This window comes from Hypomesus nipponensis, chromosome 8 (genome assembly GCF_054491055.1).
Source record: "Hypomesus nipponensis isolate SF chromosome 8, ASM5449105v1, whole genome shotgun sequence".
In the NCBI taxonomy this organism is placed as follows: Eukaryota; Metazoa; Chordata; class Actinopteri; order Osmeriformes; family Osmeridae; genus Hypomesus; species Hypomesus nipponensis.
In genome coordinates, this window is record NC_140368.1 from 3,106,601 (window position 1) to 3,127,500 (window position 20,900).

Here is a 20,900-nt window from a genome sequence, read left to right on the forward strand (position 1 = left end):
CTAGAAAGAATTGAAGAGGGAATGTGTGCTGGAGATGGGTGAAACCCTGACAACTTTCTGCCACTCACTGAAGCACGTGAGGGTGTGCCGATTACCATTTCGTTTGGGCTCATGGTCACTCACTGAAGTTGGGAAGTTTCAAGCTATAGATCGCACTGGGTAGACAACTGGTGGACGGTAGAGTACATGAGGGCATTCCGTTACTACACTTGCGGAGCGCATGGATTACATATAAAGCCAGTGTCGATTTCACTATATCTCCGGGGAAAGTTATTTGAGAAGTGTATTTTCAGGAGACATGGACAGTCTCGCTTCCGTGCCAGAGGAGTTCCTTTCAGCCTGGATTGATGTTGGATTTACCCCGGGTTCCAAACGCTCACCACCTGTGACTGGAGGGAGATAGGTCCATTGTTAAATGCAAAAAAAAGTTATGACATGAATATACAACCGCTGAGCATTTCTATATGGCTCATTTTCCTTATCAGCATGAACTTGGAATCATAAGAGCGGATAGCCATCACCGAGTATCGCTTTGGTGACATACGCGATTGTAGATTGAATTACACTCATAATTACATTCTCAAATGAAATTATTTAAATTCTACTTTGTCGCTTCTTATTCAATCATTCAGCGTATCACTCTGTTAACTACGTAACAGGCCCGGGGAGAGAGAGTCCCTCTGCCACTTATTTTGCCTGTGAAACGGGCACCGGTTTCGGTATGTGGGGTGGAGGTTTCCCAATGTCTGTCACAGTGGTTGTGACCTTATTCCTGGCAATTATCGATGTGAAGGCCAGCGGGGAATATTGTCACGGTTGGCACGACACGCAGGCTACCTGGAGAGATGGATTTCAGTGTCCAGAGAAGTTCGATGGTGGTGATGCCATTATCTGCTGCGGGAAATGCGAACTGCGTTACTGCTGCTCTAGTACGGACGCACGGCTCGACCAGGGGACCTGTGACAACGATAAGCAGCCGCAGGAACCTGGCACCGACAGCAAAGAGAACAAGGATACGAGCGCAGGTAAAAACAAAACAAAAAAACTTTCAAATAATGTCTGTCCAGCCGGTTGATGATAGTCCATGCTTAGTTCCCGTAGCATCCGGGGTCTAAAGTGCACTCGGTGTGCTCTGCATCAAGACGTAATTTCATAATTAGATTGTAGACTAACTGCCTTAGTTTAAATCGTTTAACTGAAGAATTAAAATGTAAACATATCAGAATGACCATACTTGGTTGAAGGGAGATATAATTCACTTTTTAATCAGCATTGACTGGAGACCTGAAACGTGATTGATGACTTTTAATTAATGTCGAGTTGAAATAACGGGCATCCTCCACTGTGTCCACCATATCATTTATCATTAACAACGCCGACATCTTGAACATCTTAAAATGGGTTTGGGCTTCATCCAAGGATGTCCCTGCTCAGTTGTCAAAGACAGCCGCAGAGGTGACGGAAGACTCCCCCAACAGCCAGCTAACTTCCCACTCACACACAAATGGCAGATTGTGCAGCACGGTTATAAATAGCTGTGTTTGTTCTTCTTGTTGTAACAAACTCGCACCGCGGGGACTGGCGAGCCGGGGCTCAAATCTCACTGTCCCCACGAGGATCAGGTTTGGACTTGAACGGATACTGGGCAATGGCTCGCGACGGTGCTGACAGCTCTGTTCCTATATTTCCGAAACTCGGGTGTTGTTCCCCGTCCGCTTAGTGACGTCCATATTTTTATTTTTTACCTAATTCAAGTGTCTTTTGAAATGTGTAGGGTTCAACACTAGTATAGGGATTAATTATCCCTTTACTAGGCTTAAAGTGTTATTTGAATACCAGATGTCAAAACTGATTAATCCACATGACCAAAGATAGTTTTGCCGAGAGATACCAAGATATAATTGAGGTTTTATGTCCACTTAATGCGTTTCATTGTTTTACTACAGGCATACAATATAGCCTAAAATAACTTAAGCGTTGGTGCTGTTACCAAAAGCAAACACACATTCAACACTGAATTGCAGAGCAGCATTGTGACCTGGGTTGCTTTAAATGGAGTCATGCAGATAATAAACATGTCCAATCCCACGTCATGCCTTTCTCACACAAAATGTTCACCTCTTCCCTGATCTCTCATTTGCTTAAACAATCTGGCCTTATCACCCAGGAAGGATTATATACATGTTCATTACAGCCAAAATAACAAAGAAAAAAGATTTTCTTTCAAGGTCTCCCTCCCCAATTTAAAAAAAAATCTCATTTCGTAGTGCAAAGTTAAAGCATGTCATTCATTTTCCACGCATGGCAGCCAATTCATCATCAAGCAAAAATACACACAGGCACTGAATAACTGAGGAATTACGAATGTTTTTAACATATAGAAACATGCGTGGGATTAAGGAAAGGAGAACACTTAACAGATTCCCCTGGGAGAAGAGCAGTAGCTCAACCACCCTGTCACAGTAGTTGGTCTCCCCAGCACGGGCAGATAACCGGGGGGGTCACTGACACAGGCACTCTGCCGCCAGAGCCAGCCCCAGCCCCGGCCCTAACCCCAGCCCCGGCCCCAGCCCTAACCCCAGCCCCAGAGCCAGCCCTAACCCCAGCCCCAGCCGTAACCCCAGCCCTAACCCCAGCTCCGGCCCTAACCCCAGCCCCAGCCCTAACCGCAGCTCCGGCCCTAACCCCAGCCCTAACCCCAGCCCAGGCCCCAGCCCCAGAGCCAGCCCCAGCCCCGGCCCTAACCCCAGCCCTAACCCCAGCCCAGGCCCCAGCCCCAGAGCCAGCCCCAGCCCTGGCCCTAACCCCAGCCCTAACCCCAGCCCCAGCCCTAACCGCAGCTCCGGCCCTAACCCCAGCCCTAACCCCAGCCCAGGCCCTAACCCCAGCCCAGGCCCCAGCCCCAGAGCCAGCCCCAGCCCCGGCCCTAACCCCAGCCCAGGCCCTAACCCCAGCCCAGGCCCCAGCCCCAGCCCCGGCCCTAACCCCAGCCCCGGCCCCAGCCCCGGCAACAGGTGGTGCCTGGTGGGAACAATAGCACTCAGAGACACAGGGAAGCTTGGGGATACACTGTAGTGACTTCACCTCTCATGAGTGCGATAAGCCTTTGTGAAGCTTTCTTTGCCAGAAAAAGGCTCTTTCAATGATGAGAGAGGGCTGGCTAGTGTGAAGACACAGCGTAAGCCACAGCTGGACAGAGGTATACTGATCTGGAATCGAATCAAATCAAAAAAAAATTGTATAGACATTTTTACAAGCAATGTCACAGCAGGTTTCACATACACCCATAGAACTGCCCATCAACCAACCTAAACCCTCAAGGAAGACAAGGGAAAACTCCCAGAAAAACTCAAGTAGAGCAATGTATATATGTAAAACCCTGGGGATTTTCTTGTTTGGTAACTTATATCCATTGCTATGTAAGACTCCCATAGGAAAGTCTCTGAAAAGGTTTTCATTGGTTCAGCTGTGAAGGACGCCCCAGAAACAGACACTTGGGCTGTTGAATGGGAAATGGGCCATGGTCTCGGGGGGTTGCTGTCCTTGTGTCTGTCTGCTGTGATCTAGTCTTCAGTTGTGGCAGAATTAATGTCTTAAATAGCTAATGAGTGGCCTGCAGCTTGAAACATGAAGTCAAGTTCTTTTGAAAACCGGTTGACTTTTGATGTTTCTATGCTGCACTTTCTGTGTGTGTTTGTGTGTGTGTTTGTGTGTGTTTGTGTGTGTTACTGCAGAGAGAAGGAAAGGGTGTGAGTTACAGCCTCTCTCAGGGTTACAGTCTCACTCCATAACACTTCAAATTCAACTTGGAAAATGAGGAACTACATTATAGGAACAATAAATCAGCTCTAATATAACAAGTGCTGTATTGTACTCTAGAAGGCAGTGTGTGCGTTTCAGGAAGGTGTGTGTGTGTGTGTGTATTTGAAGAAACACCTCAGCTGTAGTAATGCCATTCAGGCATCCATGCCAACAATTCCCTTGAACTTTCACTGTTGGGTCATTTGTTACACATACTAAACGTGAACCATTTTTCCTTTTCATACAGTGATACTATGTTCTTGTTTACCCTTAAAAATGACTGTCTGGTTAGAAATGTAATTTTCCTTCACAATAACCCCTCCTAATGTAATGACAATATTGTCTGACCAATATCATATTTGATAGAGTGACTCCATTGGATTGGTCCATGTTATGTTGGTGAATCACATGCTGCCAAATTGACTCACCATAGAATCATGTGGATCTAAGTGACTCTCAGTCACGGGTGTCATGTTAAAGATAACGTATGTGCTATCAGACTGCAGTATGTTGGCCATTTCTACACAAACAACAAAGTTTGGCGGTCTGAGACAGAATCTCCTTGAAAAACAAGGACTTCCATACACTCACTTCATATTGTCCCTCACACACACACACACACATACATTGGGGGGGAGGGGGGGTGGGGGGGAGGGGGGGTGGGGGGGAGGGGGGGTGGGGGGGGAGGGGGGAGGGGGGGTGGGGGGGGGACAAGGTCACAGCTGGGTGAGCAGGATTAGACCCAGATCAAAACAAAGTTAATAACTGCTAATGAGGGGCTGGGCCCCCATGGGGAACACCCCACCTCTCCACCCCTCTGGGCCCCCTCTGGGCCCCCCCCCCCCCCCCTCCTCCCGCTTCTTTTGTCTCGCTGTCACACTCAGCGGCCCCCTGCACTCACACGCGGGAGCTTAGATCCAGACGGGTGCGTTGTGCTTGTAAGAACAGCAGCCTGCTCACTGTCGTTCACCAGTCTTCTCAGCTGGAGAGGGTACATGGTAAACCTCAGTGCTTGAGTCTCACGGGTGTGTCACGTTCTAATGGTCAGGGGATGAAACCCGTGAGGATGGGTGTTGAAACAAGTTGAAAACGTGCCACGGTTTTGAATACCCCTAAAACCTTAGAGGATCAAGTTGTTTAATTGTAATTGGTTTAACTACAGGCTCTTCTGGTTGTACCCATTGGTGCTTATTTGCTTTTCCACAATGTATGCTTCATGTTTTGGCTGCCCGCATTGTTTTTCGTTGTTTATGGTCATTGACCTATGCACTTTTTGTAAAGCTTTGTCTTGTAAGGACAGAGACATTTGGATAAAAGCATCTGCTAAATGACTACATGTAAATGTCAAAGTCACAACCTTGCGCTTGTTGTCTCTCCGCCCCCTGCAGTTCCCATCTACGTGCCCTTCCTGATCGTGGGCTCAGTGTTCGTGGCCTTCGTCCTGGTGGGCTCCGTGGTGGCCGTATGCTGCTGCCGCTGTCTGAGGCCCAAGCAGGAGCTGTCGTCTGGGGGTGGCGGAGGGGGCGGGCGCCTGCTGGAGACCATCCCCATGATGGCCAGCGTGGGCACCTCCAGAGGCTCCTCCTCCCGCCAGTCCAGCACGGCCACCTCGTCCAGCTCCTCCGCCCCCCCCGCCGCCCCGCGCCAGGCTCCCCCGCCCATGATGCGCGCCCAGGCCTCCTGCTGCCTCCCTCCCGACGCCAGCGTCTTCGTCAACATGCCCACTAATTTCTCTGTCCTCAACTGCCAGCAGGCCACCCAGATAATGCCCCACCAGGGCCAGTTCATGCACCCCCAGTACATCGGCTATGCCCATCCCATGGCCTCAGCTCAAGCCTTCATGGACCCCACCCAGGGGGGGTACAGACAACTCCAGTCCCCCTTCCCTCCTCCCACCAGTGTTGCCAGCGTCACCAGTGAGCAGAAGTACCCTCCCGTAACAGTCTGAGGACACATGCAGGACACTGTGCAACTGACAGACCATGTGAGGACCTTGTGCCAACAGGAGAGTGTGTGAGAGAGGCTGTGAGGACCTTGTGCCAACAGGAGAGTGTGTGAGAGAGGCTGTGAGGACTTTGGGAGCCGGCCACTGTGGACATTTCGAGCTTGCCAGCCAGGGAAGGGAATAACATGGAGTCAGACTCGCATGAAGTACTTGTGAAAGCGTCGCTCAGATTGGTGCCTGACTTGCCGTAATGTGCCGTGAGTGTTCTGTGTGATCTCCTGGTTAGTTTTGAACTCAGGGTCCAATTCTAAGCTTCTTCTCATCCCATTTCAGTCCAGGGTTCGATGAAGCAGGGAACCAATAAGAAATCAACCCTGCATCCAGCATTCAAATACAACAGAATAGCTTTTGTACTGTATGTGTATGTCGTGTTTCATGTTGTGTGTGGAAGGAATAGGGCTGAGGGTGCGTTTGTGCGTGTGAGAACAGGAAACATAAACAGTTGTATTCTATACTGTCTATGTATGCGACTGGTTTCTATCGAAACATGTTTGTGTTACAGCGAATGTGGAGAGAATGGATACGTTAACAGATGTGTGTGTGTGTGTGTGAGAGCGAATGTCTCAGATTGTGTGTCTAAAAGTGTGAGTGGTGTGTAATGGGAAATGCAGGTGGTGTGATGTGAAAGGCAGCCTCTCTCCCTGAAGGCCGCTTAAACGCTAATGAAGTGAACACAGGACATGGACTGTGACGCTCCCTTCTTATACACACACACATTACACACACACACACTCTCTTCTGAACCACTGCCCTGAGAGAACACACACAGTATACACAAGAGAACCCCCAAAATCAAAATACACAAATACTCATTCAATGACTGGGTAATAAATGTACCTCAAAGAAGTGTATCGTGTGTGTTGTGAGAGTGGTTTTTGTCCCTGTGTAGCTCAAACCGGCTGCCCTTGAAGATTGCAGAGTTAATTATGCAGTAAAAACTGTCTGCCAACTGTTCCCCCTCACTCAGTCTCCCTCCTGTGAAAGAAGTGTGTGTGTGTCGACTCTCCCTCTGTGCCATGTAGTCGATGAAGTTACTGGACTTGAATATTCCAGTGCATTTCCCACATTTTGAGTTTTTCGCTTGGCGCCAGCCCCAGTAGTAGACCAGAGGAAGCCACAGCTGAGAACTGTAGGCCAGGTTGTGTGACCGGTCTTGAAGGTGTCCTCTCGGCTTTGAAGGCTCTTCCTTCATTCTTTGCCCTGGTCTATGTCTGGTGTTCTGGACAATACAGCCATTCAAAGATGCTTTATTTAACTGGTCACTATCAGAAATGTTCCCTAACAAAGTGTTAATTCTGTTGGTCATCTAATTGAAACCCAGTGTCTGTCTGATGGGCAGTGTGTGTGTGTTGATGTGTGTGTTGATGTGTGTGTGTAACAAGGTATGTGACCTGAGTTCCAACATGTTCCTGCACTCACACAAGGAGTGCAGTTTTTCATAAGAATCATAATAAATGACTATAACACAGAATGGAAACCGTGAGAACATTATTGTGGGCAGCTTCAATCCTGGATTTCACCATCCACACAACCCCAGGGTAGGTGTACATAACAGGTATGACAGTCCAAGTTTAAGTTACCATGGAGGAAGTGATGTCTGTTGCCATGGCATTTGTCGTGATGGCCCACTCCCCTCCAAGGAGTGAGGAGATGAATACACTCTCAGCTGAGCAACAAGTCCACCCAGAGAACCAAACCTGCCGGTCAGCAGGGGCCAAGCCTCACAACGGTTTCAGAGATTGAAGGAGCACTTCCTGACAGCAGCCAACACACAAACACTCTCCCTCACGCTCTCTCTCTCTCTCACTCACACACACCGTACATCATGTTGTATTCTCAGATGTCCTGTTTCAACACCCAGTTTGCTCTCTCACACTCAGCCTGCCACTGAGTGCTGTGGGCCACAGTAAAACCTAGCTGTCCCATCCTCAGACACCGACAACAGGTCACAGGCCCGGGCCTGTTCTCCCAGACGAGCTATAGTCTTGGCGCGTCTCTATGGAAACTCTGGGAAAGGCGAAAGCGAAGAGGGCCGTGAGGGAGTCGTTGGGAGGAAATGGATCTGGGCTCCTGCTGGGGAGAGCCTGGCCTGGAGAAGGGAGGGAGGGATGGAGAGATGGATTCCCCAGATTGGAGCAGCTGCCTGCAGCCAGGCAGGGCTGGGTCACCCCCTGGAGACTCTCCCAGCAGGGATCACGGTTCTCCATTGCCCTCTCAGCTAACCTGGTCCCACGTTCACCAAGAGGCTGGATGGGGTGTTTGACCTTGAGACGATAGTGGGGTTTGTGTGAACAGATAAGCAAAGGATTTCAGATGTGATCTTAGCCTGGTGAGTGTTTGAATGTGTCCTGATCGCTCGCAGACCCAAACTTCTCGAGGTCCTTCTTGTGTTCGTGCTTCCTGCAGGCCTCATGGGTTCACGTTAAAAGCATTCAGGCTGAGCCAGAAACTGATTCGATTTAATGCTTAAGACTTCAATTGACTGACTTATTGACGCATGCATTCTTGCGATCACATGTCCTGATCTCAGGTCTCCAAGTCCCTGTCCTCTCATCAGGCCAACACTGCACACAGGAGACTCAAATCATTCACCATTCTCAACTTGCAAATGTTTTTAGAATGTAAAAAAAACAAAACTAGTCTGTCCAAAGACAAAAAAGCACAAACACAGGCATTAAAATAGATACACAGAGACACAAGTCGATTTTTATTCAACAAAAAAGTCCAGTAAATGTGTTAAAACCCCCGGGGGCAGGGCGACAGGCTGGCCTAGCCGGGCTGCTGCCCCCTGGGGCAGGGCGACAGGCAGGCGGGGGCACAGAAACGGACCGGAAAACAACGGAAACAGATTCAACCCAGCAGGACGGATAGACGTACTGGGGAGCAGGAGGACGCACGGAGGCTGCCAAGACGGAGAGAGAGACAGACAGAGAGGAGGGAAGAGGATGGAGATAGAAACAGAGAGAGACAGACAGCGAGGAGGGAAGAGGATGGAGATAGAAACAGAGAGAGACAGACAGAGAGGAGGGAAGAGGATGGAGATAGAAACAGAAAGAGACAGAGAGAGGGGAAGAGGATGGAGATAGAAACAGAGAGAGACAGAGAGACACAGAGAGAGAGGGGAAGAGGATGGAGATAGAAACAGAGAGAGACAGAGAGAGAGAGGGGAAGAGGATGGAGATAGAAACAGAGAGAGACAGAGAGACACAGAGAGAGAGGGGATATGGACTCCTGTGTGTGTAGAGGGTGGTCCAGATGGAGAGCGAGAGTTTAGGGGTCAAGGTTCTGCCTCAGTGGCATCTCTGTGGTCTTTGGCAGTGAGGCTGAGTGGAGGGAGGAGGAGGTAGACGGTGGTGGTGGGTGGGGGTGGCACCAGGAGCTGAGGGAAGGCTGAGCTGAAGCAGTGTGCCGGAGGGGACTGAGCCTCACCACCCTGGAGGGTTCCATCTTACAGGGTTCAATCCTGGAGGGTTCCATCTTGGAGGGTTCCATCTTGGAGGGTTCCATCCTGGAGGGTTCCATCTTGGAGGGTTCCATCTTGGAGGGTTCCATCCTGGAGGGTTCCATCCTGGAGGGTTCCATCTTGGAGGGTTCCATCTTGGAGGGTTCCATCCTGGAGGGTTCCATCTTGGAGGGTTCCATCTTGGAGGGTTCCATCCTGGAGGGTTCCATCTTGGAGGGTTCCATCCTGGAGGGTTCCATCCTGGAGGGTTCAATCCCGGAGGGTTCCATCTGGGCAGCAAGGTTTGCTGTCCCCCCCCCTCCCCCCTCCTCCCCTCCCCTGGACGGGTTCAGTCTCAGCTTAGGAGATGAGAACGAGAAATGGAAACAAACACACGCAGTAACACACACAGACACACACTCATACACTGAAGCACATATGATGCACGTGCAGACACACATGCACAAGCAGAAACAGACACACAGGAGCACGCACACACAACGCTCACACACAGTGGCATCTGTTCAAACCCGTGTGTGATTTACATGATACACATATTAGTCTCTGAGTTTGATTTCTCATGCCTGTGCACGGATATGATTATTCATGCCTGTTTGTCTTGTAGGTGTGTGTCTGTGTGTGTGTGTAGACACCATTTTGTCAGTCTAGTTGGCCCCCCTATCCTTTCTCCAAGTCAGTTCAGGGTGCTTAGCAACGGCCTCCACGCCTAGCGACGACCTCCAGGGAGGGGTCAAGGTCAGGGTTCCATTAAGGCCACAGCAGGCTCACCCAGCACAGGGGCGGGGTTACATAGTCTGTCTGTCTCTGCCGCCATGGCAACCAAAGCTGTTCAGGAGCAGAGGGGGAGGGAGGAGGGTTGGGGGAGGGGGGGTGAGGGGGGGGCGGGCTAGAGGCTGGGCCGTTGGCGCGTGGTGTCGTAGGAACGCACCACCTGGGACTGAGACACCACCCCGTGCTCCTCCTGAGAGAAGGCGTAGCCATCTAGAGAGAGAGAGAGAGACAGAGAGAGGTGGAGAGAGAGAGAGGGAGAGGTGGAGAGAGAGAGAGGGAGAGAGAGAGAGAGAGAGAGGGGGAGAGAGGGAGAGGGAGAGAGAGAGGGGGAGAGAGGGAGAGGGAGAGAGGGGGGAGAGGGAGAGAGAGAGAGAGAGGGGGGACGAGAGAGGGAGAGGTGGAGAGAGAGAGAGAGAGAGAGAGTAATTAGAAGGCTGTTTTATTTAGTATCATGTTGTAGTTCTACTGTTGTGTTGTGCCACAGTACAGCGTGCAGTATGTGGTTGGCATTGGGTACAGGGTGAAGGAGGGGGGTTAGGGTTAGGTGCAGTATGTTGGATACAGGGTGAAGGAGGGGGGCAGCTTACGTGAGACGGTCTGCTGAACAGAGCTGGAGCGCGCCCCTCCGGAGGGCACTTTCCTAAATACCCGGGTCAGCAGATGGGCACGCTCGTTTAGACTGCAGGAGGAGGAGACAAGGAACAGTCACTTCACCAATCACGTCACACAGTCTACTGAATGACACGAAGAGGCACCAATCACAGGAGAGAGCTCTACTACTGAGGAGGACATCACAACCAATCAGTGGTGAGGAAGATGACTGCTCTGTTCTAATACTCTTCAATCCTGTGTCTCTCCTTTCCTTCCACCCAGGTAAGAGGCAGGGAAGGTGAGGGGATGGCTTTCTTGATAACAGCTTTTTATTGCTTACATCAAAGTACAAAAACATTTACATTTTGAAAGGTGAAGGAGAGGAGTGAGAATGTGAGTAGTTTACTAGACAGGTGTTATATTGGTAAAAGATTAGTATGGTGTGAATATGTTCTCCTAGCAGTCAGTCTGACATAAACCCCTGGACCTTAACACACTCCATGTCGTAGACCCCACCCAATGACAGCCTATTATGGAGTCTTGTCAACCCCGAGGCTCCAGTGCCAGATGTGGGCCTGACGTCTAGGACAGGGCTCCACAAAGTTGAGCTAATCCAATAGAAACTCATGATCTGACTGTACAGGCAAACAGACAGCCATATCAAGCTCCCCTCCCCTCCCCTCCCCTCCCCTCCCCTCCCCTCCCCTCCCCTCCCCTCCCCTCCCCTCCCCTCCCCTCCCCTCCCCTCCCCTCCCCTCCCCTCCCCTCCCCTCCCCTCCCCTCCGCTCCGCTCCCCTCCCCTCCCCTCCCCTCCCCTCCCCTCCCCTCTCCTCCCCGCTCCCCTCCCCTCCCCTCCCTCCCCCCAGAGGAAGACTGGAGGCTCTGTGTTCCTGGACCACACGCCGTCACGGCTCCTCTCCTCCCGTGACCAAAAATAACCTCAGCCTCAGCCACAGCCCTCGTTAACGCACCCTCTCTCACGCACGCTCTTTTAACGCTCGTGCTGGAGTGCCAGGACGGAAATCGAACACAGTGAATTGATCACACCGGCTGATCGATCGGGACTCTGAGCAAACAGATAGAGCTAGCAACAGAAAGTTTCCTGATGACGGGAAGACACAGAGAGCGCTTCCCAGATTGATTTCATAGAGAAATACAGACGGTTCCTGTTTCCACGTGAGGAAACAAATGAGGCATTGAATCCCATTGGAGGGGTTTCCCTGGCAGCGATACAGGGAGCCCTGATTGGATCCACAGTGTGTGGACAGTCGCCAGACTCTACAGGGTCACGGTTCTAAGCAAGCAGATGGGATCCTCAGGTTATTTTACCGGTGGGAAACTCCAACCAATGAGTTTGGAAAAAAGAAAAAACGCTTTGAGAAAAGAGCTCTGAAGTTATATGGACAAGAAATAAAAAAATGAGGTCTGTTAAAGGGATGACGTGATGAGTGGATGAAAAGTCAGATGACTGGATGAAGACTGTTCCTCCTCACACCCCCTGTGGAGTCTACTCAAAACGGTCCAAGGTTGCGCCACATCTGAATACTTCCCAGGAGAAACGTCTGTCCTCTATAGTGTTCCCATTGTAAACCCTCTACCTCCACCCACCCCCCCACCCCCATCAAATACTAACCCAGATGTGTGCTTCTCTCCTCCGCTCCTCCCCTGTGTTTCCCAGGCTCAGGGCCCATGCCCGCCCCTGTCTGGGAACAGGGGCAACCCAGGACAAGACCACTCACCTCATGGTCAGGGGCTGGGTGCCCCCCCCCTCCCTGTCCAAAAAACTAAACATTATTTCCCTGTTCCAGACCTGGGAGCTGGCCCTATAACCTGTCTTTCTGACTGACTGAAAACCACCTGTGCTGTTTATCCAGAATCTTGCCTTGCACTCTCCAAACTGAATAAAGATGGCTCTAATCTGATGACATGAAACAAAACACAACAGAAACACACACATGCACACACAGCGCTACTCTCTCTCTCTCTCTACCTTACAGTCACGAGCTAGAGAACACACAGTCAACACACCGAGTCCTTACAGCAGTGCAAGTTTGTCCACTTGCTGAGAGGAGAGGAACAAAAGATGGAGAGAAGGAGAGAGAAAGAGATGTTTGTGATGAGATGCTAATGAGAGCCGTGGTGAGTCATGGGAGAGAGAGAGGGGGATGCAGTGAGGAAGCTAGATGAAAAAAAAGACCACAGGTCGTGAGGCCAAAGGTCATAGGTCAGGAAGACAGGTGAGGTCAGCTCAAACCCAGGCAGGCGCTACCTGTGTGTCTGTCTGTGCCCCGAGCCCACAGGCTCTATGGGACCTCAGCCTTAGCTTTGGGCCTGCGGAAGGTTCAACCAAGGGACACCAGGAAGTTAGAACAGCTATGACATCATCTCGCTCCTTTAACACTCATATGGCTTAACAAATGAAAACTAGGAACTAAACACGGCTGAAATTACACTTCCCATTTAAACTTCTCAAAAGGTTAAGTATCTATAATACTCGCATCAAGTTGATATTGCTGGACTGAATCAGAGTCATCAATATTAACAACCCTGCTTCGCGAGTAGAGGTGCAACCCCACAATGCTTTGCGGCGTGCGTACCTGCGGCCGCTGGCGTCTCGGAGTACAGCAGCCCCCGGGTCCACGGCCCGCGCCTCCAGCTCCTGCACCTCCTCCAGGAGGGACTTCCTCACCGTGCGACGGCCCCTACCACACGCAGGAGAGCAGGCATGAACACACACGTCCAGGATGGCTTCACATGGTGCAGGCAGGGCAAGCTCACATGGAAACAGGAAGGGGCAGGTACTCACGCGTTCCACGCAAAGTCTTTGAGTAAACAAGCTGCCGGCACCAGGACCAGACCCAGCCAGAAGTGCCAGCACTGCATGACCCTCCCAGCCTGCCACCCAACACAGCATGTGTTAGCACCACGTCATGCTAGCATATTACATACACAGCACAACGTCATGCTAGCACATTACATACACAGCACAAGGGGTTAGCACAACGTCATGCTAGCACATTACATACACAGCACGATGAAGCCCAGACACAGCCACAGTCAGCACGGTAGGCTGCACAGTGAGGAGAAACGCTTCACTAAATAACCACAGGGGCTCTGTTCTCTCCTTGGCCCAGGTGCAGTCAGCCTCACTGACCTCTGACCTCTCAACCCTAAGCCAGTCTCTAGGGGTTAATTATCCACAAAACTACCGTCTTGCTTCCCTCAATCTTTCCTCCCCCACTCTGCCTCTCTCAATCTTTGCTCTCTCCTTCCCTCTATCTCAGAGACCGTTCCCTCCCTCTGTCTACACCAATCTAACCCTTCCTTTCACAATATCAGTCTCTTTTTCTCCCAGTCTCTCTCACCCTCTCCCTGTCAATCCCTCTCTCTCCATGTCTCTCTCTCTACCTCTCAGTCCCTCTCTCTCTCTCCCTCTCTCTCCCTCTCAGTCTCTCTCTCCCTCTCAGTCTCTCTCTCCCTCTCAGTCTCTCTCTCCCTCTCAGTCTCTCCCTCCCTCTCAGTCTCTCCCTCCCTTTACAACATGGATTCCCCCTCAGGGCAGAGTAGGAGTCTCTGTGCTGGCTCTCTAAGGCTGTGACCTGAGGAGCAGAGATAATCTTGGGCTGAGAGGATCAGGCCAGCTGACAGTGCCATGGGAACGTCTGGCCTGAATCAGGATAACCATTAGGAAATATTCCCGACGACAGCTGTAAACACAGCCAGACAAGAGCCGCTTGCACGACAATACAAACACACACACACATTCCCTGTCTGCGACACGCACAGCCTCCCACACACACACACACAATCACAGTGTTTATACTTGTTGCACAAACACATTTAAACACGGCTGTCTATACAGAACACCAACCCAACTGTCTATCAGATGTGAAAACATGTAGAGGATATACACATGTTCAGATGCATAAGCTAACATTTACACCACAATGCAAGCAAAGATACACACACTGCACCCCCAGCACGATACAGTCTAACAAGCAATCATCCCCCGGACAGATGGGGTATAGATAGAGAGAGAGAGCGGGAGAGAGAACGAGAGAGCGAGAGACAGAGCGGGAGAGAGAGCGGGAGAGAGAACGAGAGAGAGAGCGGGAGAGAGAGCGGGAGAGAGAGCGAGAGAGAGAGCGGGAGACAGAGAGAGGCGAGGTAATGGGGTGGTTGGAGGGGGCCAGTTGCAGTCCGGGGGGGAGAGGGTCTGTCTGCTCCTCAGTAGGACGGAGCAGCTGCAGAGTTATTTGAGTACATTCCTGATTTCTGACACAAATTGAATTAATGGGCTGAGGGGAACTTGTGCTCCCCCTGTCCCCCACCCCCGCTCTCTCTACCTGCACAGTGGGGTTACCAGCGTAACCCTAACCAACCCCCCCCATCAAATGCCCCAGCACGGCCCTCTCCATCAGGATGTTCCAAGTGTACAACCCTCCCCCGACCAGCCAACCCGCTTGAGTCAACACCCCCTGAGTAGGCCGTAAAAGCCTGGGTCTCGGGTGACGGCGTGGCAGGTGCAGGGAGCCTGGAGAGCAGGCTGGCAGGGCATAAATCTCCCCAGGGCTCCAGCCGTGCAGACATGGAACACCCAGAAGGAGAGGCGACGAGGCGCCTGGCCGAGGGGGTGGAGGGAGGAGACAGAGCCCATAATAACCACCTCCACCCATCCTGAAATGACCAACACATGCTTGTGGGGGGTAAATGGGGTACTGGGGGAACACTTGCCTGTCCAAGCATGTCGGGGGCAATGGGTATGGAGGGCCAGATGGCAGAGTAGACAGCAAAGAAGACCATCCAGAGCACCATGCTGCCCCACACTGCTAGGTGGGAGAACTGCAGGAGAGACAGGGACAGAGACAGAGAGACAGACAGAGAGAGAGAGACAGACAGACAGAGAGAGACAGACAGAGAGAGAGAGACAGACAGAGAGAGACAGACAGAGAGAGAGAGACAGAGAGAAAGTGGGGGGTGTAGAAGGATGGGGAGAAAGAAGACAAGGTTTCATGGGTCTGCACTGACGGTCTGAATATAGACTAACCTTGTCTCTGAGAACCCCCCCCCCCCTCCCCCACCCCCCATGTAAAAGGACACTGCGTGAATTCCTGTGGGACCCTGCTTCATTACTGGGGGGCTGCTGGGACGACAGCTGAACGGACGGAGTGTCAACGCCCCCCCCCCCCCCCCCCATGTGTGATGGAAAAGGGAGGGGCTTTTGTCTGTCTACATACTGCACACTGTAAGACCCATACTCTCCCCAAGCTGGGAGATTACACTCTGACTGAGGGATGTGTGTGGAGGGTATTGTGTGTGTGTGTGTTGGGGACAGGAAAAAGCATTCCTACCTTGGTCCAGGCAGTGGTCTCCATACCCGCTTTCAAACACACTGTTACTACAACATACTAGAGGGAGAGAGAAAAATAAAATAATAATAAAGATACAAAAGGACAGAGAAAGCGAGAGGGGAGGGGGAGAGGAAGGAGAGATGTGGAACCAGGGAGGAGAGGGAGAGAGGGACATGTTTAGTTCACAAAAACAACTCTGGAGATAATAAACATCAATAATGATATACTGTAAACTCAACAATGCCTGTTAAAACACTCTGCAGTCCCAGACCCTCAGCAAGCTAAACAGACACTCACACACTAACACAACACACACACACTAATACAACACACACACACACACACAAGCACAACACAGACAAGCAAATAGGGAGCAGAATGATGGACGGAGTAAGTGATGGTGGGAGGAAGGGAGTGAAGCAGAAAGGGAGAGGGAAGGTGAGGGGAGGGAGGGTGAGGGGAGGGAAGGTGAGGTAGGGTGAGAGGAGGGAGGGTGAGGGGAGGGAGGGTGAGGTAGGGTGAGGGGAGGGAGGGTGAGGGGAGGGAGGGTGAGGGGAGGTAGGGTGAGGGGAGGGAAGGTGAGGGGAGGGAGGGTGAGGGGAGGGAAGGTGAGGGGAGGAAGGGTGAGAGGAGGGAGGGTGAGGGGAGGGAAGGTGAGGGGAGGGAGGGTGAGGGAGGGAGGGCGAGGGAGGGTGAGGGGAGGGAGGGTGAGGGAGGGAGGGTGAGGGGAGGGTGAGGGAGGGAGGGTGAGGGAGGGAGGGTGAGGGGAGGAAGGGTGAGAGGAGGGAGGGTGAGGGGAGGGAAGGTGAGGGGAGGGAGGGTGAGGGAGGGCGAGGGAGGGTGAGGGGAAGGAGGGTGAGGGAGGGAGGGTGAGGGGAGGGAGGGTGAGGGGAGGGAGGGAGGGCGAGGGAGGGTGAGGGGAGGGAGGGAGGGTGAGGGAGGCAGGGTGAGGGGAGGGAGGGTGAGGGAGGGAGGGCGAGGGAGGGTGAGGGGAGGGAGGGTGAGCGAGGGAGGGTGAGGGGAGGGAGGGTGAGGGGAGGGAGGGAGGGCGAGGGAGGGTGAGGGGAGGGAGGGTGAGGGAGGGAGGGTGAGGGGAGGGAGGGTGAGGGAGGGTGAGGGGAGGGAGGGTGAGGGGAGGGAGGGCGAGGGAGGGTGAGGGGAGGGAGGGTGAGGGAGGGAGGGTGAGGGGAGGGAGGGTGAGGGAGGGAGGGTGAGGGGAGGGAGGGTGAGGGGAGGGAGGGTGAGGGGAGGGAGGGTGAGGGAGGGAGGGTGAGGGAGGGAGGGTGAGGGAGGGAGGGTGAGGGGAGGGAGGGTGAGGGAGGGTTGGCAGACTGCCCACAGTCCCATGGGGACTCTTCATTACTGGTTTAATGCTCGGAAGAACAAGCTCTGCAACTCTCTCCACTCATTCATCAATCTGTACATTTCACATACAGGTCTGCATGCAGCCCCTCGCCCTCCACCCCTCCCTCTCTCCCTCACACTCACACACGGTTGGGTTTGAGATGGAATAAAAAGGGATGGAGCTTACTGTGTAGACCATGTTCCCCACAAACAGGTAGTCATTCCCATGGCCGTTACTGAACGCTGAATCTGAAGAGAACACACACACACACTCAGATTCAGGACCTCTTGGTGTGTGAAGTTAACACAGGACCAGGAGTGTGTGTGTGTGTGTGTGTGGGCCTGTACTCACCGTGCTCCAAGGCTTTGAGCGGAAACCAGAAAAGTATTATTGAGTGGATTAAAGCATTGATACAGTGACCCCAAAACACCTGAACAGAGAGAGAGAGAGAGAGAAACAGAACAAGAGTATTAGTGTTTGAGAGAGAATGTAAAAGGTAGTGACTATAACTCCAAGCTAAATACACAAAGCATCAACAAACAAAACGGAACACCACCACCTTCCCCAAGATCAACAACCTTCTTGCACGCACACACACACACACGGGCCTACTGCAGGTCTCCCCTCCAAATGAATGACTTCCTTATTCTGGCCCTGTGAATCTCATTAGCGTTGCCGTGGAAACGGCCCAGTCTCCGTGGCACTGTGTTTACCCGCTGGGGTGCCAAACAAACACCAGGCATCACTCATCAATCACAGAGACACAGAGCCCAAACCTGACGCGTCAATAGACGAGTGAGACGAGATGTCAGATGGCACGCCACATAAGTATAATGATGCATTTGGAATTCAGGTGAAATGCTTTCCTGGGCAATTCTTACTGTGTGTGTGTGTGTGTGTGTACCTTGGTGTTGAAGCCCTCTGCATTCTGTGTGATGCGGTATAGCTGGGGGAAGCGCAGCATGTTCTGCTGACTGCACGGCCGGTCGAAGATGCCAAGAGTGAAGGGAGGGAGCGCTGTAAAGATCTGCAAAACACACACACACACACACACACACACTGAGTTTTCAGACACGTAACGTTCCTGTGTGGGTTGTCAGACGATCAGCATAGCGATCTGAGTGTCAACATCAGAAGGAATTCCACCTCTCTGCACCGTGGGGGGCCAGGGCCTGACCTGGGCCTGACCTGGGCCTGGCCTGGCCTGGGGCTGGAGCACAGATCTGCAGTCAGGCGTAAACCTGACACAACAGACATTTTGTGGCAGCAGAAACACCAGGTTTCAGACAGGAGATGGGCGTGCGAGTACAGCAGCACAGAGCCCTCAGAGTGAGAGGGAGAGCGAGAGCAGATTAAAAGAGATTGAAAAGGATTTTTAAAAAGAGCCAGCGAGGAAGATAGATAAGGGAGAGAGTGTAAGAGAAGAAGCACGTGGAAACAGAGCTGAATGAGTCCACCTGGCTCCACCTACGTGCTTGGCTACAGGCGTGACCCAGGGGAAGCTTGGAGCTCGAACCCCAGCGTGAGACAGAGGAGAGAGGAGAGAGAGAGAGAGAGAGAGGAGAGAGAGAGGAGAGTTAGGAGAGAGAGGAGAGAGAGAGGAGAGAGAGGAGAGAGAGGAGAGAGAGGAGAGAGAGGAGAGAGAGGAGAGAGGAGAGAGAGAGAGAGAGAGAGAGAGAGAGGAGAGAGAGGAGAGAGAGGAGAGAGAGGGAGAGAGAGGAGAGAGAGGAGAGAGGGAGAGAGAGAGAGGAGAGAGAGGAGAGAGAGGAGAGAGAGGAGAGAGAGGAGAGAGAGGAGAGAGAGAGGAGAGAGAGGAGAGAGGGGAGAGAGGGGAGAGAGGGGAGAGAGAGGAGAGAGAGGAGAGAGGGGAGAGAGAGAGAGAGGAGAGAGAGAGAGAGAGGGAGAGAGGAGAGAGAGGAGAGAGAGGAGAGAGAGGAGAGAGAGGAGAGAGAGGAGAGAGGAGAGGAGAGAGAGGAGAGAGAGGGGAGAGAGGAGAGAGAGGAGAGAGAGGAGAGAGAGGAGAGAGAGGAGAGAGAGAGGAGAGAGGGGAGAGAGGGGAGAGAGAGGAGAGAGAGGAGAGAGAGGAGAGAGAGGAGAGAGAGGGAGAGAGGAGAGAGAGGAGAGAGAGGAGAGAGAGGAGAGAGAGGGAGGAGGCGTGCCCTAAGGAGGAGCAGCAGCTCACCTGAGATACGAGCAGGAGAGGAGGAGACTGCAGGAGGAACTCACCACGTTGTAGAGGCCTATGCACCAGCGCTCAAACAGGATCTGCCCCGAGAAGCCATTCACAAAGGCGAACCAGAGCTGGGGGGAGAGAGAGAGAGGGAGGAGAGGGGAGGTGTGAGAGGAGAGAGGGGCGTCACACAGCTTTGGGGATGGACAGATGAAGGAGGAAGGGAGGGGGGGTGACGGAGGCTGATTGAACGGACTGGGATGTAGAATGAGCTCCAGCATCCTAATGCTCAGCGAACACTCAGTGATCGTGTGGAGGAGGTTTCAGCCAGCAGCAGGCCTGTGTTCTGGTGTTGCCGTGGCGTTGCCGTGGCGGCCGGTCTGAGGGTGGAGCAGGAGAGGTGGAGCCTCACCTTCCACACCCTCAGACGGACCCTGAACAGCGCTCAGACAGACCCTGAACAGCAGACAGGATTGTGTCCGGGAACTCGATTGGCTGTGAGGACATTCCTGGAACACACCCAGAGCCAGAGCCCCAGGATGAGGTCAGCCACACACACACACACACACACAGTGTCTCCACTGTGTGGACAGAGACCGTCTATGACCTTTGACCTCGAAAGCCCAGCAGGGAGACAATCATGTGAGATAATCATAGAAACGCACAATCGAGCACACACACACACACACACACACACAGGCCTGAGTGAGGGAGACAGTGGCAGAGAGACCGCGGTCCCTTGGCGGTCTGCACCTGCTGACATCCTTAACATCAGACAGGAGGGGAGGGGGGAGGGGGGGCACAGCTGACACATGCCCCTCACCACAGACTGGCCAGAGTGACCCTCACACATCCTACACACACACACACTCAGCCAGGAAGTATGCATCAACAGTGACTGTGCGTGGGGTTTGTGTGTGTGTGTGCGTGTGTAAGTGTGTGTGTGTGTAAGTGTGTGTGTGTGTGTGTGTGTGCATGAGACAGAAAGCAGACACCAGAGGGGCACCTCATCCATCACTGTCATCCAACTCGACAAACAGCTGCAAAATGTCTCTGTTAATGTACAAGTGTGTTTGTGTGCGTGTGTATGTGTGAGAGAGAGAGAGAGAGAGAGAGAGAGAGAGAGAGAGAGAGAGAGAGAGAGAGAGAGAGAGAGAGAGAGAGAGAGAGAGAGAGAGAGAGAGAGAGAGAGAGAGAGAGAGAGAGAGAGAGAGAGAGAGAGAGAGAGAGGGGGAGAAGGTTTCAGAAGGGAGGGCTTTTAAGAAGTCCACCTGCCTGGTAGTCAGACAGCAGTCTCCCACTGAGGAAACTCTCTAACGAACCGTCACACACACACACGTGCGTCAGAGTAGCAGTAGAAAAGGTTGAGAGAGATGGCAGAGGGGGGTGAGGGAAGAGGGGGT

General features: G+C 52.5%; 2 protein-coding genes across 10 annotated transcripts in view; one reads left to right on the top strand and one right to left on the bottom strand.

The window, feature by feature from the left end:
• Positions 1–21: 21 nt before the first annotated feature.
• Positions 22–7,283, top strand: shisa2b (shisa family member 2b). The gene is made up of 2 exons (XM_084703517.1): positions 22–1,025; positions 5,190–7,283. The coding sequence occupies exons 1-2, from the start codon at positions 722–724 to the stop codon at positions 5,747–5,749; spliced, it is 864 nt and encodes a 287-aa protein (XP_084559643.1). The 5' UTR covers positions 22–721; the 3' UTR covers positions 5,750–7,283.
• Positions 7,284–10,133: 2,850 nt separating this feature from the next.
• atp8a2 (ATPase phospholipid transporting 8A2) overlaps positions 10,134–20,900 on the bottom strand; it is a 40,299-nt gene continuing 29,532 nt past the window's right edge. For 8 of the 9 annotated variants that reach the window (XM_084703520.1, XM_084703519.1, XM_084703518.1 and 5 more), the window contains 10 exons: positions 19,554–19,628; positions 18,232–18,354; positions 17,679–17,757; positions 17,514–17,575; positions 15,983–16,039; positions 15,366–15,473; positions 13,438–13,526; positions 13,229–13,333; positions 10,628–10,719; positions 10,134–10,250 (listed from right to left, as the gene is read on the bottom strand). In XM_084703520.1, coding sequence (XP_084559646.1) covers positions 10,156–10,250; positions 10,628–10,719; positions 13,229–13,333; positions 13,438–13,526; positions 15,366–15,473; positions 15,983–16,039; positions 17,514–17,575; positions 17,679–17,757; positions 18,232–18,354; positions 19,554–19,628 — 885 coding nt within the window. In that variant the 3' untranslated portion in view covers positions 10,134–10,155. Of the gene's footprint in view, positions 10,251–10,627; positions 10,720–12,900; positions 12,963–13,228; positions 13,334–13,437; positions 13,527–15,365; positions 15,474–15,982; positions 16,040–17,513; positions 17,576–17,678; positions 17,758–18,231; positions 18,355–19,553; positions 19,629–20,900 lie in introns of those variants that run through there. The other variant, XM_084703526.1, reaches the window with a different exon arrangement.

Excerpts from the sequence above, each read along its gene's own strand:
- shisa2b (XM_084703517.1), top strand. The coding sequence starts at position 722 with ATGTGGGGTGGAGGTTTCCCAATGTCTGTCACAGTGGTTGTGACCTTA. Across the intron at positions 1,026-5,189 it reads GAACAAGGATACGAGCGCAG|TTCCCATCTACGTGCCCTTC; the intron begins GTAAAAACAAAA and ends CGCCCCCTGCAG.